The 20,812-nt window shown below is 42.1% G+C and overlaps 1 protein-coding gene across 4 annotated transcripts in view; it reads right to left on the minus strand.

The window, feature by feature from the left end:
* Nucleotides 1-737: 737 nt before the first annotated feature.
* Nucleotides 738-20,812, minus strand: part of zbtb46 (zinc finger and BTB domain containing 46) — a 99,689-nt gene continuing 79,614 nt past the window's right edge. For 2 of the 4 annotated variants that reach the window (XM_041798772.1, XM_041798771.1), the window contains exons 5-7: nt 14,430-14,767; nt 10,549-10,591; nt 7,377-10,452 (exon numbers count right to left, since the gene is read on the minus strand). In XM_041798772.1, coding sequence (XP_041654706.1) covers nt 9,692-10,452; nt 10,549-10,591; nt 14,430-14,767 — 1,142 coding nt within the window. In that variant the 3' untranslated portion in view covers nt 7,377-9,691. The other 2 variants (XR_005992539.1, XM_041798773.1) reach the window with 2 other exon arrangements.

Below are 20,812 nucleotides of genomic sequence, written 5' to 3' on the forward strand. Positions count from 1 at the left end.
AAAGGGTAGAAATTACTAAAATGTGACCAAAACCAAAACAGATTTCATTTAAAGACCAAAACTAAGACTAAAATTAAAAATAGCTGCCAAAATTAACACTGTGTTGGAGTTCAGCAAATGACAAGTGAGAAACTTCCCTGGTACCTTAGTCATTCTAGAGTTTTAATGTGTGACATGAGCAACACATAAATCGATTTGGCTTGCTTTTAAAAGGGACACACCTCTCTATAAAAGGCTCAGCAACCAGTTCCTTTGACTTGGTTTTTGCTCTGATATGCATTGTCAGCTGTGAGGCCTTCTATAGACAGAGGTGTGTGCTTTTCCAAATCAAATCCAATGAATTTAATTTAGCACAGGTGGACTCCAGTCAAGGTGTAGAAACATCTAAGCAAAGACTTAAATGTGATATTTCAGTGTTTTATTTTTAATAAGTTTGCAAAAAAATCTAAAATTCTGTTTTCACTTTGTCGTAATAGTGTACTGAGTGTAGATGAATGAGAATAAAAATGTTTTTTTTTCAAACTGTAGCATCAGGCTGCAATATAAAGTAAAAAAGTGAAGGGGGTCTGAATACTTTCTCAATGCACTGTAAAGGAGTGCAGCATGTTTGTGAGTCCAAGCTCCTCAGACAAGCTTCACTCCTTTGTGTCTGCTCTCTTTAACTTGTCTCTTCTGCCCCCTTGTGGACAGACTCTGGTAGTAAAGGTATCAGAAAAAAGGCACAGCACACACATGGGTCACTTCTTTACAGCAGCAATTTCAAAATTTATTGAGACTGATTGGTTTTTGCAAATAATAGTCAAGCTAATTCTTCCACTAAACATGAAGTTAGAAAGAGGCGTACACGGCCGCCGGGCCGGCCCCAACATCAAAAACAGGAGGCTCATGGTTAGCTGTAAAAATGTTTTTGTGATCAGTACTGTCAACCAAAAAAAAAAATGTCTGCACAAGAGCACTTAAATCTGCCCAAAAGAAAAAAACAGGTGTAAAAACAGGACAGGTTTTTTTGATTATTTAACACATTTTGTTACAAACACAGGTTTATGATAATCATCAATATAAAGTCAGTATCATATTGAACAATATTCCCAATGAAAATAAACAAAGCTCAAGCTTCAAGTGCGACCTTTTACAAATCAAAGCCCCTCTGAAGCTTGAGAGAGAAATAAATAATATATAATAGTAATATAAATTCATATATATGAAGGTATACACACATCACTCTTAGTAGAAGAACAAAATCTAAAGTAAAAAGCGCCAATTTTGAAATATAGTATCATATAGATTTACCCATATCTATGGCTTCATGATTTGCAATGTGAATCAAGCTATACAGGCTAAATGAGGATTGCAATTTGTACACGTCTAAGAATACCCATAATCATCTGCAGGAGAGAAAACAGTTCCAGTTTTGCATCGTGTGGAATGAGACAGTTGTGTGCAGATGCCGAGGACGTCGCTTTGGTATGACAAAATGAGCACAGGCATGCAATTAAGACCACAGAATCAGGGCACAAAAGGTCATCAGACGCACGGTGGGAAGGAGAATCGAGTCGCCCATCATGATTTGTCTCTTGAAGATTTAACTTTTTGCACCTCTAATCTGATCTCAGTTCAATCTCTATCCGTCGACAAACAAGCACGCTCACAAGCACACAAGGTGAAATGTCATTGAGGCACATATTGAGGGGTTGATGGCGGACGTGTTTTTGTTTTGTTTTTGTATTTTTCCTGAAGTTACAACCCGGTATGAGGAAGAAGACGTACAGTACAGGTCGTGAGAAGAGCGCAGGGCCGGGGAGTCACACATTCATCCAAATGTGGCTGGATCAGCACCACAGGACAGAGATTTGTCACCGATCATGGGCTCCTTCCACACCCAACATTGACATTCATTAAAAAAATCTCACCCCCTACTTTTCACCCTAAAATGACTTGATTAATGGGTCAAACAAAAACAGAATAAATAGCGGAAATTAAATAGACAGTTGCCAGAGATGAAGCAGATTGTACTGAGTTTCTCAGCGGGGGATGATGGGAAGTGCAGTCCATGGCAGCCTGATGAGTGCAACCAGCACTGGCAACGAAATGTTTCCCAGAGTTAACTGCTGCAGTGCTCACTTTCCCACTGTGGAAACGATCAAGTTGAGCCAGTAAAGCACCGGCAGATAGAAATACAGCATGTAAACTCAACACGAGTCGGACATGCTGCATTTCTGCTTGATTGTGTTTCATGCGAGGCGTGAGAAACGAAGAAAAACATCTTCTTGATTTCCTTTCACACAGCCCTTCATATCACAACACTGTAACATGTGCACTTTTTTTTACACAATTGTGACAAAAAGTAAAAAACAATTCAACGACAAAAAAACTGGTTAACCACAGCAAGAAATCCAAAAATCACCTGCACACACAGACGGTGAAACAAAAGCACTTCATGAATACAAGGTACGAGATCGTTTTTGGTTCCATATTCATCAATTAGTGTACATTAGTGATGCAAAAAAAGCATGTGCGGATTATATGTTTCAATCAATATCTAACAGAGAGGTTTGACAGTGAAGTTGTTTTTCCCCTTTGTAGAAAAAAAAGCAAATACGACAGAAAAAGCGTAAACTGGCACAAGAAAAGGTCGATAAAAGCCCCATGGCTTGCTGTCCACAACAAGGCAAAGTATAAAAGCTTTTTTTTCTTATACAAGATATAAAATATCAAAAAAAGAACACACAATAAAGCTTAGCATCCAGCACTTAATAATAATTAATAATAGGAACATCAACAACAATAATCATAGTTCTGATACTCATAATAATAATAATAATAATAAGACGTCATCTGCCTCACTTGAATTGTCAATATCACCAAAAACAAGGAAATAATCATAAGAACTTAATATAGACTTTTTTTGGACACTGGACGCTCAAACATTCTTGCATACAAACATCCACCCTGTCCCTTTTGAACTGGCACGCACATACACAGAAAATTAAGGAGGAGACGGGATCGACTTCTCAAAAAATTAGGCATCCACAAACAGGTTTTTATAATAAATAGCTGTTAAACAAAACAAATTATTACACTCTACGAAGTTCAAGCACAATTTTTGATTCCTCTTCTTTAAACCTTTACAAAGCCAGAGAAAAATATACCACGAAAAAGAAAGAGAAACCAGAGAAGAGTCTGCATATTCTGTACGGACGAACTGGAATTACATGACTGACCAAAGAACAGAAAAAAGAAGTTTTAGAAAAACAAAGGCTGATCCTCCATAGGTCCGATCATCACAACCTTTCGCTGTGAGAGAAACTGCACCAGAGAGACGGAAAGAGTTCAGAGTGTAGGATTAAATGTGTGCTTGATTTCTCCAATCAGGGACAAAAATAAGTCCACTTTTGTGTAAAAATCTCTTTCAATCTCTCTCTGCCTCACTCATACTCCTCTCCTTAAAAAAAGCCCAAAACTGTATGTACATTAGTCTTCTATTGTTGGAATGGATTCAGAGAAATCGTGTGGTAAACTTAAGTGAAGAAAAGATTAAGGACCCCACTGAAAGGCATAGGCTCTATAAACAGCAATCTGCACAAAGATTCAGTGATTTCTATATCGTGATAACAGTCAAGAGGACATTAATCCTTAAAGGTAGGTGCGGTCACCGAGTCGTTTTAGGTAAGCAAAGATCGGATCAAAAATGTAAACCACGGGTTCAGGGCTTTGATACGAGTCAGTTGTCGTTAAAGTGCAAGTCTGTGGCAGTAGGACTCTGCATCAACAGTGTGCCACGGAGCCGCCCCGCTCCTCTGACACATGTAGCATTGCAATAGATTTTAAGACTCCCTTCACTCGCAGAGAGACTTTTTCAGCCTTCACTTCCCTTTCTGGCTATTTCCCTACACAGTCAGTCAGTGATCCTTGGTTTCCATGGTGATTGTGATGGCAAACATACAAAGTTGCAGTCTTAGCGTCCTTGGCAGCGTCCTCGTTGATTCCTGTTGTGACAGAGTAGAAAACTACTGGACTCTGGCCTGAACCCTCGACAAAAAGAAACACAAAAACACTGCATCAGAAGTAAAGGAGGTAAGCAGAAAAAGCCTTGAGCCATCTCTTCGCCACTTCTTCTTCAGTGATGGCAGAGATTGGCCTAAGTGTGTGGGTGTTGGTGTTTGTGTGCGTGTATTTGAATGTGTTTGAGATCATTGTCGCGCATCACCCTTCAGCTTTCCGTTCAAAGGAAGGCCTGCCCACGCTGGGACCAGTGGGTAAAAGGAGCAGTGAATCTGCCCAAAAGATCACAAGAGATCTTCAGAGATTGGTCGAAGGAGCCGCTAAGAGGAACCGGGCCGATTCTAGGAGATCCAGGCAAAGTCCCTCTCACTCCCGTTCTGCTGCTCCCCTTCCTGTGCCGAGGAGTCGCTCTCCTCTTTCTCATTGTCCAGTGCTCTGTGTGCCTCAGCGCCCATCCCTGAGTCCTTCCACTCACCCCCTCCTCCTCCACCTCCCCCTCCTCCTACTCCTCCTCCTCCTCCCTCCTCCTCCCCCCCCTCTACCATCATCTCCCCGTCCCCCTCCACCATCATCTCCTCCTCCCCCTCTCCATCACCATCGCACTCAACGGGGTCGTCGTGGAAGCGGTCGACAGGATACAGCTCCTCCTCCGGGGAGATGTCTCCTCCCACTTCCCCGTTGTGGTCCAGCAGGGCTGCCATGCCCCGGCCGGAGCAGTCGGCACAGACGCCGTGACGCCTCGAGCCATGTTTGATTCCCACGCTGGCGGCTGACATGAAGACGCGGCTGCACACTTTACACACATACTTCTTGTCTTTGCTGTGGACCTGCAGAGAAACACAGAATATGAATAGAAATTTACACAGTGGATTTTAACAAGTGGAAAACTATGGGGTCAAGATATGAAGCTAAAGAAGTTACAAAAACTGCAGTTCCACTAGTGTCCACTTGAGGCTGGGTTCAAAAGTGAGTCAGTCCTCTTAGGCCTTATATTAAAATGCTGAACTTTAAAGCAGCATTAAACATGTTTACAGCCTAGTTCAAAAATATTTATCAATGAAAAACAACTTTACAGGAGTGCTTCTTTTTAATCAGACTGAGTGAAATAAGGATAGCAGACAGTTTAATATTATTTCTGCTAATTCAGCCTGAATATCTTAGCCATGCTTGTCTTTTAGGTAAGTTGATATGACACATATAGGTTATTTCAGACCAAACATTAGTGAAATTCTCAACTGCATGGGACAGGCCATTCTGCAACATTCTAAACCCCTGTTAGTTCACACTGCTGTGACTGAAGATGATGCATAATTTCCATAGCAACAACTCACACAGTCACTCAACTGAAAGATTAGTGTTATCATAACTAAGATATCTGCTGAGAACAACTGATTTTCCATGAGCAAATTTAGCTCCTACAGCCTTCAGTTTCCTATGTTAGCTCATATGCTGCCACGCATCCTGCTTATGTATGCAGAGAGGAGTTTAAGTTTAAGCTTAAGTTTCCATGTTAAAAGGCTAAAAAGATAGATGGGATAATTTCCAAACTTAGGGTTAGCATTATTGGAATTATTTTGTCCAACAAAATATTCAACTATGAGCAAATTTTTGTTGGTATAACCTTTCATAACAAGTCTTCCATTTCACTTTCACATCTTTCTGTTGCCCTGCAACCAGCTGTCTGCTACTTGCCCAACTGGGTTGCAGGCAACATCATCACAACCAGCAGCAGCAATGTCATCTCGTCATATTGTGAATTTTTAGTCTCAACTGGGATTAGGAGATTTTTCAAATGTGAATATGGATTAAATATTATGCCTTGCTGTGCTTGTGTTACATTGTTTACTGCACTATTAAGCAAACAGAGTCTGGGCTTACCTTGTCTGACTGTTTGACTTTCTTATTGCTGTTTGCTTTTCTCCCCACAGGTAATCATGGCTTTAGATAAGTAGTTAATTTTAAGGGACCTGGTTCCATGGTTCATCTAGTGAGTGCACTAATGGTAGTCTGAAAACCAGGTCCACTATCACCATAGCCAGAGTCAAGCTTGACAAGTGTGTCGCTCGGCAGCCACGGTCAAACAGCATCTCTTTTATCTGGGTGTTTTACCCCTGGTCATACGCCTGGTGAGCACCAGTGAGTTTCAGACCCTTGGAACATCTACAGCATGACAAAATTCCAGACAACTACCTAAAAAAAAAAAAAAAAAGGCAAAAAGAATTTAAAGCTGCAAGCAGCGATGACGGGTGCTCACAACCCATTACACATTGGGATGTGTAGCGACCGCGGTTGTATGGCAACCATTGAAGGGGTTATCTTGGATAGTTTTTTAACTGTAGCTTTCACCATAAACCTTGACATTTCCTGTCACCATTAGGTGGTGCTTTAAATTGTAAAAAATCTGACGATATGAATGGGTGCAGGCCATGACCATCAATATACCTGAGCGATATTAGTCCAATCGGACAATGCACGGCTAAGTTATAAACTACTTCCTGTTTACCAGATACATATGCAAATTTGAGGGCTTGCCATGGCTACAACTTTAGACTAAGGAGAAAACCCCGAATAACTTTTCATCATTCATGTCTCATCTAGCTCTGCGCAGAAGTATAAGTCGATCAGATGAAATCCCTCATAGGAGTTAATCCAGTTATGACCCCTGGAAAAGGCCAAAAACAGCCCCTTTTTTGCATATTTATTCAAAATGGCAGATTTCCTGCTGGAGATAGAGTGTAGGCCCAAGAGGCTTTTTTGTAGATCTCCCCAAGCCGCACCTGCACACAAAATTTGATGAATCTATGACAAAGTCAAAGGAGGGAGCTTTAACTTTGAAAACTGTTAGGGGGCGCTATTTTTGCAATTCTGAATTTTCATGTTGGATACCCAAAAAATATCAAAATTTTTGTGAGACCAGATGTACGTGCAAAATTTCCTGCAAATTCATAAATGTTAAGGGCCTCAAAAGTCCATGCAATGACGGCAAATGATAACTAATATAATCCTAGTGAATACGATTAGGTCCTCGCACCACTCGGTGCTCGGGCCCTAAAAATATATATTACTATGTTGTAGGAAAAACCCAAATGTACCAGTGTCCTCATAAGTACATGCAGGGTCTCAGGAGGTTAAGCTACTGAATGTGTCCCTTACTGCTCCCTGCTGGGGACTGTATTACACTCACCAGTGTGTGCCTCTTCATGTGCTCCCTCCTGGTGAACTTCTTGCCACAGATTTCGCAGGGGTAGGGTCTCTCTCCGGTGTGGGAGCGCATGTGTCTCTTAAGGATGCACTGGTGCATAGCAGAGAAACTGCAGTAGGGGCACTTGAACTTTTTCCGGATCACTGTGAAGTCATTCACTGTCGAAGAGAAGGGAAAGGAAGAAAGAAAAAGACACAGAAAAAATAGAAAAGATTAGTGCCGAACGCGTCTCGTTTAAATAAACCGAGACGTTACTTTTCAGTTATTACATTTAATTAGCAGCATGGTCTAGAAATGTACCATCAATTCCCATGGCCGCCCCAATCCCAGTCAAAGCTACAGTTGCCCTGGCAACAGCTCTTCCTCCATACTAAAGCAATAAAGGCAAAGAGATACTATAAACACGACACAACAGTCAGTCTGCCTCGGTTTACTCTTGAAGGTCTCTGCTATGGACGGCAAAAACACAGACAGACACAAACACAGGCGACGAGGAGGAGGCTGAGGGCTGGGGAATAAAATCACAAAGGGAGGAGAAAAAGTACAAATAATAATAAACAAATAATTTTGATACCAGGCCACAATCTTGTTTAGAGGTCTGCTGAGCCAATTATCTAAAGGTTCAGACTTAAATGGCAGCTGAGCCAGGTGAAGGGCATCCAAGTAAACAGACTGTGTGTGATGTTTGTGTGAGGGCGTACAGTATATGACCATGAGAGATCAGGGACACAAGCACAACATATACATCTACTGTTCATAAAGGGAAGGGTCCAATGCACATATAAGGGTTAAAAGCTGTAAATGATACAATATAATTACCTCTGTCTGCAAAGCCACTTCTGCTCTGGACTCAAAAACATGCAAGTATGCATCAAATGCACAACAGACTTGGACATGTTTCATATGCAAAGATAACAAAAAGAAATTATGTGCTTTTGAAGATGCGCCAACAGAAAGAAACAGAAACATTTTCATATTTTCCATCTCATTTTAATTCCAGCATAAAAACTACAAGCAGAATCTCATTCTGTAAAGAAAAAAAAGTACATATTCTTGTACAGTACATGTGTTTTTCCAATGAGAAAAATCATCATCTAGACTGAAACATCTTTAAATATTTACAACAACACATAAAAATGCCCTCAAACAGCCATACAGTGTTTGTTTAACCCTTTCATATGTTCCTGACTTCTCTGAGCCTGCCAGCGTCTTCTGGACGGGGCTCAGTGTTCTACCTGAGACGGTGGGATTTTATTTTAGAAAGGTTTTGGCATTTTGGAGTTCCCTGGGTATACACACAACAGCAATAGATGGGGGAAACACTTCCAAAAGAGATCTGACTGAGTGTGGTAAATTAGAGAGAAACACATGTGGATGTTTCACAGTATGGGTATTGGGTTCAATCATGGGTTTTATAGCTGCAGGGGTAAAGGCCTGCTGTAAACTCGAAAGAGAATTTTTTAGGCAGAAATGATTTAGAGGCCAGTTTTCATCAGCTCTGTCTTCACTATCTCCCTTCTTCTTCTCCCACTTTATCCCCCATTTTCTACCCTGTACTCACAACCGCATTATTATCCGCCTGCAGCAGTGACATCACTAAGCTCATCTAGTTTAAAGCGCATCCACCCCCTCGGCCCCGACCTCCTCTTCACAGGAAAGGTCGAGGGGTTAAGAAGGGCCGGAGCCATGAAGGACCAATTACTGTCCAGCTCCAGCCACACTCAGCCACTTCAAGATGCGCGGATCTGGGACGGAGGAGATGGACACAGAGAGAGAAAGAGGGAGAGAAAACGACACCACCCAGCCCCCCCATTTCAGATGCTGTTGCTCTATTGTTTTAGCTGGCTTTGTTTCGTTTGGTGCATCCCCTCCACCTGCTCTGATCTGGCAAAGCTGACCAAAGGTGAAACACATTTGGACACACTTTTAGATAAGTGCATGATTATCATTTTTCTTTAAGTAAATTTTGCTAAAATCTAACCCCAAACTTGCAGGAGAAATAATGCAATTTTGGTCTTATCTACTCATGCTGCATTTTTTCATGTGTCCTGCAGGGGGTGTGGTTGTGTGTATAAAGCCTGGCAGGTGGGAATTGTTTCAGAGTGTCTTTGTGCCTTTGGTAATGCAGGGCTGGACACAAAGATAAAGATCTCTGCCTAAAAAAGGAGCAGAGAGTTTAGTGGCTGGCGACAGAAAACCAGACAAGTGGTTAAGGTCTGGGAGGTAGGAAGAGCCTCACTACCCCCCTGTCTCCCCTCCCAGCCACCGCTAAAGTAATTCACCTGTTGGAGTGTCTAAGCAGTGCAAACTATACACAAGAATACAGATTAGCTTAAAACAATTTGACAACTGGTGAGACAAAAAGACTTTTAAACTATTTATAACCATGTCATTTTAAGAGCAAGTCTTCCTTTCTCAGTGCAATGACACCACAGAGCTTTTTTTTGGCATGAGCGTGAGGAGCGCTGCTAACTGATGAATCAAGTCTCAGTTTTCCACATTGATACTGAGATTATCAACTTTCATCTCTTGAGAAAGCCTCCACAGTGAATCAATAACCCCCCCACCCTGATACATTTCCATCCCGCCGCTTCCTCCCAGCATGCCTCCTGACCCTGACCCCATCTGGCAGCATACTTTAACGTGCGTGGCCAGGTTTTTCTGGGTGCTAAAAGCCTTGCCACAAGCCAGGCAGGTGTGTCCTCTCTCTTTGGAGTGCACCGAGGACAGGTGCCTATGCAGGTCCGTGCGGTCTCTGAAATGCTTCAGACAGTACACGCACTGCATCAGCTTCTTCTTGAAGTGGATGGTCTTCTCGTGGCGGTCCGCGTTGGATTTGAGGGTGAAGCTGGCGGGACACTGAGAGCAGAGGTAGCGGGCGGGCGCCGGTTCGGCCGCTGAAGGGCGGTAGAGAGGCTGGTGCAGGTGGAGGGGCTGGGTGGGTTGGTTGTGCGGGCCCTGCATGTTCTGCCAGTCCAGGGACAGGGCCATGAGGGACATAGTGTGGCGGTACTCGTGCTCCCTGAGATGCTGCAGGCTGCTGAACAGCCGTTTGCACAGGGAGCAGGGGAACCCCTGAGAGGGCCAGGCACTGGACTCTGGCAGGGTTTTTTTCTCATCGCCCAGCATCATCAGCCCTTTGGACTTTCTGCCAGCTACAGACACTGACGCAGGCACCATGGAGCCCCCAGTGCAGCTCTCTTCGCCCATCTGATCCTTCTCGATGGGAGACTGGTCCCCCTCCAAGGCTAAAAGAGCCACAATGACAGAAATAAATGAGCCACATATGTCAGGAAACATCCCAGACATGTCATGCATTTGAATTGAAACCTTTTAAGCCATACCTGTGCTGTTTTCTTTCACATTTTCTTTGTCTTTCACACCTTCCTGTAAGCGACAAAACATGCCGTTATGTCACACAATCGCACATTTATACACTGTGTATGGAATGTAGTCTGGGCATGCAGGTGGCAGGCAGGCAGGTGAAGACAACCTTTACTCATATGGCAAAAATAGAGAAAGAAACACATGGAAACATAAAAAAAGATAAATAAAGAAAAGCAGAGATAAGAATGAGTTACAGACAAACACATTTAAATTCTCAGAAACTTCTGCTCCAATCAGGTGTCAGCAAGGTGCACCAAACTCCCATCCTCTCCTTATTTCTCTCATCTAAACTCTTCCAGCTACTCCATGTTCCTGCCATTCCTTCACCCCCACCCATTCCCTCTGTCCCTACATTCTACCACCACCTCCTCCTCCTCCTCCTCTCTAAGAACAGAACACCATGCACTGGGCAAACAGATGGCTTGTCCGTAGAGATAGTGAGGCTTGTTGGGAGGCAGGTCCGCTGAAATCAAATGCTGCTCCTAAATGCTCACTCTCTCTCTTCCTCTCTCTTTCTCTCTTCCTCTCTCTCTCACACACACAGACTGGCACAAACTCATGCTCATACTGCCATGCTCACACACACGCCCACACTCACTCTCTCTCTCTTACACACACACACAGCAGAACAAACAATTTCCTGGGCTGCGAGAGCAAACCTCTCATTGTCTACTTGTATTGATTCTACTCAGTCTCATCTCACCACCTTGCCCGTTATCTGCCATCTCTGAGCGCACGCCGCCATTGTGACTGGATGTGTCATCTCTAATGTAACCACTACAAACTACATCAACGCTAATGCTGAGCAAAGACTCCTGGGCTCCGGCGGTGAATTCAGGTCTAGATATATTAAAAAAGATTACGTGAAAAAAAAAAGGAGACGGGAGTGAAAAATTGGAAAATCTGAAAGAAAGAGAAAGCAAACAAAACAGAGAAAAGGAAGATGGACAAAAAGAAGCAGGTTCTTCTGGGAAAAAAAGTGTTAGATTTACTAAAGAGAGTGAGAACAGACAGGGGTTAAGAAAAGGGGAAAAATCACCTCATTAACCTCCAGTGTTCCTCAGAAACAGGGGTGTGTCCAGATGTTTTGGACTGAAGGAGTGTGCTTACTTATATCTGTGTCTCTACTAAAGCCTTCTTTATTTAAAGCCCCCTTTCCATTTGTATCTAAGAAAAGCAAGAATAAAAGAGATACATTACAATAAAAAATTCACATTAATACTAAAGTTTTTATTGATAAAATTCCAACTGAATTAGTTTCCACATGTCGTTACTGCATTTCATTATATTAGTAGCTAATGCTTATATTAGTTTACTATCAGTCATGGTTATTTCTGCTGATACTACACATAATATCACCATTATTTCTGCCAAAGCAGCCACATGAAAGAAAATGTGATTAAAATGAATTTCAGTGCAGCCATATTTAGCTTCTTCACTGTTGTCGCCCTGTATTTGTTCCCTATCTCTCTCTCTTTCTCATCTCCCTCTATCCCCTCACAGCTTTGACAGATGGCTCTTAAACCTAAGTCTGATTCTAGAGATGAACAATATCATCAGAACGATATCGGTGTTAGTTAGTAGCATAGGAAGTTAATTATCCGTATCAGACGTAATCATTTCTGACTATATTTACCACACATGTGTCAGCTGTAATGATAGCCTATATCGGCCTTAAGTATAAACACATTTGTGGAGTTTTATGCAGCATCAAAAGTGTAATCTGAGGAAGTTTGTTTCTTTGTTCTATCGTTGAAGTGAACAAGCTTTAGACACATTTTGCACAGACCTATTTATTTATTTATTTTCCTATTTGTTTCCTACATTTACCCTGACTTAATCAGAGGTTACGTGTTTGTGGTACTAAGCTTTCTTTTTATGGCCTGATTGGTGGAACCTTGAGCACTTCAATAAATTTGATAGTTTTTATCCGTTTTTAATAACTTTTAGTGGGTTATGGTGTTTTAGTAGATTTTAAGTAAGTTTCATATACAGGAAATGCTTTTATAGCAAAGTCTGCTGTTCATCTCCTGACATGGAATACAAGTTTTACCACATGGTAGTACTAGGTATAAATGGCCTTTTTTATCTGGATTTGAGTGAATATATACATTTATATATATTTTTTTATATACCATGCATCCCTATCTGGTTCAGCTCAAGGTTTCCACATGGTAAAATGAAGTTTTTCCTTCCCACTGTAACTTTGAAAAATTTTGCTAACCTCTGTGCTTATGGTGGACTCATGTTATGTGTTAGTAAATAGTTTAACAATAAGTATGGTCTAGACCAGTTCCAGGGCCCCTTGAGGGTCAGAAGACACTGAGAGGGGGTCTACAGATGTCTTCCAAATAACAAAGAATATTTTTAAATGATTTTAAATTGTATATTTGACCAATTTATATATATATATATATATATATATATATATATATATATATATATATATATATATATATATATATATATGTATGTATGTATATACATATATATGAGATAAATTAAATGTAAAAAATGTGGTAATTTGGTGAGATTTATGCTGAACTCAAAGTAATGTTTAAAAAATTATTAAAATGTAAGTCTGCACACGACTATTCTTGAACGTACACACCTGTGTTCAATGACCTTTTAACAACCTTCAGGTAAAGTGGTGGTCTCTGGTACCTTTATTTTGGAGTCACAGGCTGAAAAGTTTGAGAACCCCTAGTCTAGACCATTGGTTCCCAACGTGGGTTTGGGACGCCATAGGGGGGTACCAGAGATCTTGGAGGCTTGTCTGGTCAGAGGTTGTTAAAATTTGATTTGCACATATTAACCAAAATCATCATACATTTGGTAAAAAAAAAAATGTCTGATGATTGTAATGTTTATAAACCTATTTTCTTAGTGTTTTGTTAATGAAATTATTTAAGTGATGTTGATTTTTGACAACAAAGTGTCACTTTTTTATCATTCGTGTGGGTCTCGGGGGGAGAAAAGTTGAAGCCACTGGTCTAGATAAGAAAATGGAGATACCTTCCTTGGAAAAATTAATCTAAATTTCATTAATGAAAACCCAAAGGAACTGGATCTAAGTGTTATTCTTACCAAAAGACCTTAGTGAAAACTGTTCAACAAGTGGTTTGATTTAGATGATACCTGCAACTCTAATTTTGGCAACCTTAGAGCAGACAAAGACTTGTACCCCTTCCTGACATCTTTGGATCCTGGACCCCAGGTTGGGAGGGAACCAGTAGTCTACACCTGCCCTCTTTGTAAAGTGTTTTCAGATATTTGAACTAAGATTACTCTATCTTAAATGCCCCTCCTAATTTGGACCCACACCCTGGTTGGGATCCTATGATCTATCTGACTAATCACAACAGCTCAAACCTGAATCATAGAGTTAACATGTACTGCTGTCACATTTTAGTGTTGGAGTGTTTTTATTTAGAAAAGAATGCCAAAAACATTCATGGACTCAAACTGCTGCTTTCCAAAAAAAGCTTCAGCTAAAACTTGTGTTCCACCTCTGACTGGGCAGATAGCCAATCAGAGTTTACAAAGTGGGACCTGGGGTGGCCAACGAGATTTGAGGAGGAGCTCACGTCACCCCTGGTCCCAACCTGAAGACACCCCTGCTCATGAGGACACTGGGCCTGACGATGTTGTCAGTTAATATCTTTCTCCATCAGCTCGATCCCCCCTCTGTCTGTCTGTCTGTGAGTGTAAAAACAGGGTGAGGCTGCCCCCTGGATGCTAACTCCACTCTCTCTAACAAACTTTTATCTGAGTGCTGGAGTGGTACCCAGAGAACAGCCTCCGCCCTGGAGAAGAGCCAGGCTCTGTGTGCGCTTACCTCAGGCAAGGTGGAGGGCTCGGGGCCCTCGGGGGCCTCTTCCACTTCCATGTCCAACCCTTCTGAGCGCAGCGGGGTCGCCCCAGCCCGCAGACCGGGGGCCTCCAGGGGCCGAGGCTCAGAGGGGTGCAGTGGCGTGGGTGGAGTGGGCGGGCGGTATGCTGATGTTGAGGATGAGGATGAAGATGATGGCGGTAGTGGTGGTGGTGGTGATGGTGGAAGATGAGGAGGAAGAAGAGGAAGAGGAGGAGGAGAGGAGCCAGCCCCCTGTTTGTTATGAATAGTGGCCCCCGTGGCCCCTGGCCGGAGTGTGCTGCAGTAGTTGTTGGAGCGGAGCCCTGAGGAGCACAGGAAACGAGTCTCACCCACCCACTCACGTACAACTGCAAGTCTGCTAGCAGCTGGCCACCAGAACACAGCGGGAGAGAGTGGGCAGGGGGGCACACAGAGGCTGCCAGTGCTACGCTATCAAACACGGAGGAGAGGGGGAGGAAGAAAAACTCTGAAGTTTCACTTTCCACCAGCCGAGGGGAAAGGGTTAGGGCTTCTCTTCTCTCTTTCTCTCTCTTTTTCTTTCGCTCCTCTGCTCTCCTTCTCCTTCCACCCACATGCGTGCGCAGAGGATGGCAGCGTGTGTGTATGTTTTGTGTGAGCGTAGTTCTGTGAGTGAGTGAAATGCATATAAGGAAGAGGGCTTGAGGATCCTGTGTAGCGTGGAGGGAGATTGTTTTGGAGAGGAGCCATCTTGCAGCTCAAGTGAAGACTTTTTGTACACGCAGGGTAAAAGGACGGCTACATGGACCGTGGAAGATGTTTACCAGCAACAAGTTAAGGCCTGCTGGATGAGGAATTTTAAATTTCTTACAGACCCTTTAGCACTCCATAACTATTCACTGAGAGCTTTTTCTGCTACATTAATATCACCATTAGCTGCTACCGAGAGTGCATCTGTTTCCTTTTAATGAATCAAAGTATAAAGTGCAGGTTATTCTGAATAATGTGTGTGCCAGTGAGTGTGTGGGCAGCGTTTTTGGGGAATGTCTCTGGAGTTATGCAGTGGGTTAGCCATTCATTGCCCTCCTCTGCACAACGGACAGAATCACACAACCATGAGGCTCGACCATGGACGGATTCCTGGAATGTTAAACTACCGCGCCCGACACTCCCCACTCCCACTTACTGAGAACACACACAAATGTACAACTCCCTATCTCCCGTTCTCTCCCACCCCCCTGAAGAGACGAGACGGAGGAAGAACATTAAGAGGAGAATGGAGACGGAGAGAGGAGGGATGAGCGACAGGTGAGAGGGAGTGGTTCATTAACAGTAGTGGACTCACAAAGGACTAAAGAATACACTGGACATGCTTAGATCTTAGACTTTTAACATAAGACTGTAAATATTACAATCTTGTCTTGCTGAGCTTAATATTGCAGTCGTGTCTGGCATGCTGCTAAGAATACAAATAACAGAAGGCTGACTGCACAGCTACTAGACTAAGAGATATTCAAAAAGGGAAAATAAATGACTACAAATCAACAGAATTACTAAAAGCTCCTATGGGAAATTTTTTTGTTCATGTTGATGTTAGCGCCTCCATCTGAACAAAAAATATTTTTTTTCTTTTTGATGATTTTGTCATTTAAATATGTAAGTAGTGTTTTTCTGCCTCAGGAATATTGTCATATTAAATTCAAATGCTGTTTTTGTTTTCAGGTTCTGTAAAGTAAGGAATAATACCTGCAAATTACACATACTCTGTGTCTGCAGCATTCCATGTGTGCCAACCGTGTCACATACGGAACAACAACGCAACAACGCCTTCACCCACTAGGTCCATTTCTGCAGTACACCAAGAGCAACTGGAGAAGAAATATCACAGGATGAGAACTTTGAGTTCACGTGGGAAGTCCAGCGTGAGAGGAGCAAACACTAGATTACTTTGCCTTTTTCAGGCTTATTTGTTTTTCTATTATTTCGTTTTTTTGCCTCTTCCATGGGTGAATATATTGGAAATATATCAGTACTAATTTCATTGGTTAAAATGATTAATAAAAATGTTCATCAACTAACGTTATTTCCATGAGGAAGACTAGACGAAGACCAACTTACAAAAGATCTTTGGTGCTAAAAACTCTGCTGAGAACTAAGTTAATTATTCATCAAGAAGATTAAAACAGGACTAAAATGTTAGCGCTGGACTGTCCGACATTCAAAATTCATTACATTTCTCCACTGTGCAGATAAGATATTTTCATCTGTATATTTTAAATTGATTAAAATACTGATAACACATTAATGTGAGTGTAACACATCAAAAGACTCAAATATTACAAAATATTTTTATAATTTGGCTGATCAAATTAGTTAAAAGAAAACAAATGCCTTGACTTGAAGTAAAGACTAAAATGTCATGACTTTTCATTGGTTGACTGGACTGAAATGTTTTTGAGATTTCATTGACTAGAACTATCAAAGTAAAAAAATGTCTAAAATATGACTAAAACAAAAAAGGCAGTTAAAAAGTCTGAGACTAGATTTAAAATAGCTTACAAAATTAACACTGGAAGATAAAAGGTAGAGGTTTTCCAGAGATGAGAAGTGGTGTCATTTAACATCTTGTGGTTTCCCACTTTAAAAATCAACTTCTCTTGTCTGTGGTGTTGTGCTACTTCTGTGGCATAGGAAAGAGAGATTTACACTCTAGCATTCGTTCATTCTGTTGTACTTTGAAATTGATCAGATGCTTTGTGCATTCTCAGGTGGATTGACACATTCTTGCAGCAGGCTCTGCTGAATAAGACCTGCCGTGTATTTCCTGCAGAGTAGGATGGAGTGGAGCTTCTGGCATCTGCCAGGGAAGGATCCCTATGCATGCTGTGGAATTACAAAGACTGATTGTGTTTTTTCTAAGAATATTCCTTTGGGCTTTTTCACCCTTAAAAACACTAGTCACTTGTTGTCATTAAGTGAGGAGTCTTTTTCAATCAAACCAGCACTCCAAAAGTTTCATTTACGTAATAGTCCACCTCTGCTTAGGAGGATTAAATGAACCTAATGAGGGAGAAAAGTTGTTAAAAGTAGCCATACTAGCCTGGCCTACACTGCACGTTGTGCTGCTGAAACAACTGCTTCAATACACGATAAACGAGGGTGAATTTTTCATAGCTTCAGCTGGGGCAGTGGGTGATGATGATGTACTGGTGCATTTATAAGACCAAGGGAATAAAGTGCATCTTATTCACTGGACTTTATTGCACTGACTTTGACACCCACAGTATCACATTCAGCAATTAGAAACAACTAAATTAGAATAATTAATCCTATCACGGATGGTTCTGACTGATGTTTTAGTTCACAAAGACACATCAGTCTGTTTCACAACCAGCTAAAATGTAGGAGCTTTAAAGAGAGACGGACTGTAGTTGTATATAACTTGCTTAACCTCCTGCACCTCCCCTCAGGGTGGAGTTACTGTATAGAGTTTGAACAATTGCCAATAGTCATTAACTAAAACGTGGTAAGCTCATTAGGAAAAAATAGCCAGACAGGACTATGGTGGAAAGGCTAAGATGTACCCTTTATAACTTTTTAGAAAGTTTCTCATTGTAGTGTCCTAAAAATGTACCTGAATTTAGATTCTTTTGAAATATAAAGGTTGTTGACCTTTTAGTGGAAATGACCAAACTTGTGTTCTTCCTCTACAGCAGGACAGCGTCCAACTTTTAAATCTTTGCGTCACAATCCGATATTTGAGAATCACAAAAGGGGGCAGCTTTGGAGCCGCTGGGGGCTTCCATCTGTGTGAGTCAATTCTTTAAAGTAGTCGTTGAGTGTAAGAGAGAGAGCTCAATAATGCCAGGATGATTCCTGTGTTTAATTGGATGTTCTCTACTCTTGGTACACAGTGGCACTGCGGACAGGAGCACAGGGATGGTCCAGCAAAATCCATTGTCTGGCATTGACCACACAACACAGAGAAAAGAAAAAGTGACGGAGGCCAAATCCAAATGATCCTAATTGGATTCAGGAGGCTGACTGACAAACAGACGGGTTTTAGCATTCGGAGCAGTGGTAGGAAATAGTCCATGACCCATGCAAAAGATGGCAAAGAGGGGAGACGTGCGTCAGAATCCAAGCAAGATCAGAGATGTTTTCAGTGGTTAAACTGAGCATTGATTCTCTGTTTCTGGATGTATAAGTGTTGAGGAGAAACATGTTTTATGTAAGAGTCAATTACACATAAAAGAGAGAAAATGAGAGGAAGACAGGAGGGGGAGACAGAAGCTAAGCCAAGGCCTCATATTCACAGGTCTCACGCCGATCCGACCAGGTGACCTTGCTCTACCTCCTCTCTACAAAGATCGATACTTTCCCAGGATTTCATACCAACATACTCTGATGCTCCACGGCTGAGGTAAAAGTGGGGGAAAGAGACAGGAGCGAGACAAATACGGAGGAACTGTAGGGGCCATGCCGAAGAGAAGAGGGAGGGAGAGAGTGAGGGATGGGTGTTAAGGAGGGGTGAAGGAGAAATAGAAGGGAGGGGGGAGTACAGGAGGGAGAAAAGGACAGGAAGGATGTTAAGCAAGGGTGAAGGAGAAACAGGGAGGAGAGCAGGAGGAGGGGGAAACGAGGCTGAATGGAAGGAGGGAGCAGCGATCTGTCAAAGCAGGCAGACTTCTCCTCCGCCCAGTAATCTGAGGTACAGTGTTTGTTTATTTTCTGTCCTCATTTAGACACAGGGGCAGACTCGGGGAGGGAGGGAGGGGAGGCTGTTGGCCACCTCGACAAGCCCATTTCCCCAACAGCTATTGTGTTGGGAATTCAAAATAGGGTTCGGCTAACCAAAAACCTCCCCATGGGTTCTTCAGTGACAACTGAAATACAACTTTAAGAGTCATTTAACATGTTTTATTTCCAACGCAGATAGCAAATGATTAACATTCTCTAAATTCTCTGAGCCTCCTCTTCATGTAGTCAAGGCTGGGTGTATTTGTAAAGTGTGAGTGTGTATAAAAAAGCCTCTTCTTCTCTTTTCTGGAGCGTGTGAGGCTGTCTATCTGTGCTGTGACAGCATCTGATTCTGCTCTTTAAGCCAACAGAAACATCTCAATCCCACACACTTAACACTTACACAAAAGGGGTGATGTGATGTGACGTGCGCGCGCAACCAATGTGCGACTGAAAACGTGTGTTTTGGCCTATTCAGTCACAGCCCTGTCTTTTTTATTCTGAAGGTGAGTGGGGCTCAGCTCAAACAGGCATGACTGTGCTCGGAGTTGTACCCTTCCTTTGCTTTTCTTCCACTCACAAAGGCAGCACAACTCAGGACAAAAGATCCAATTACTAGCCAGTAGAAGCAAAAAAGAAACACAAACACAAGAGTTGTGTACACACATAGACATTAACGTACAAAGTGTGCCCACGCGGATATAGACTCGAGCAAATATACACTCACGCTGGCACACACGCATAGACACACTGACAGTTTAACACCCTCGCTGAAGGGAAAGAAAACTGAGTGAAAGAAGAGAAAATCACTGGTTAACGTGGGCTAATCGGGCACGAATAAGGCTGTTTATTGATCTAATATTGATGTAATAATATAAAAAGAGTTTATTCCTATGTTAGAAAGGGCTTAAAGTAACATCATAGTGGGGGATATTCAGAGTTCTATGAAAGGTTGCATCATATCAGCTGCCTTTAAAAGGAGAAATCTGAAGACACCACAATGAAGCTCAATTTTATAGATCTGGTCCTATCTTATTCTAGCATTTCCCTTTTTTAGTTCATTAAATCAATTTAGGGCTGTCAAGATAAATCACATTAACAGCAATCTATTAAGGTCCACAAGTAGTGCATTAGTTTTTGAAAAATTGTGATAAATCGCATGCTTTATTGTCCGGTTCAGCAAATTGCTTGAGCCATGTCAGCGTCTCCCTGCAGCCACAGCGATGCCAAATAAGTCCAACGCTGCTTAAATGTCTCATTTAACTCTAAGAAACTCACAGACAGCTCAGTGGATAAGTCAAAAGTCATCTGCACCTTGTGTTATAAAACATTTACCTTCTTCTGTTTCCTCATTTCCTTTCCAATCCATAACAAGTTCCTTTTTATATGGTTAAAAGGAACCCTACATGTTCACCTCGTTGGATAGATATTTGTATTTCTCACATGTCTATTCATTCACTAGGTATCGGCATTTTAAGCAAATTTGAACTTATAAACTTACCAGGAGGCTGCCATGTTTTGGTCTGCACTGGTAGTGAGGCGTCACCTGGCCACAGCGCTCCTCTGCTGCTCCATATCTATGCAGTTTCTGCCGTTTCACAGATGGGGTGCATGAGACGCACCTCTTGGCTGCGACCATCTGAATTTTC

Source organism: Cheilinus undulatus, linkage group 11 (assembly GCF_018320785.1).
Source record: "Cheilinus undulatus linkage group 11, ASM1832078v1, whole genome shotgun sequence".
NCBI classification, from domain to species: Eukaryota; Metazoa; Chordata; class Actinopteri; order Labriformes; family Labridae; genus Cheilinus; species Cheilinus undulatus.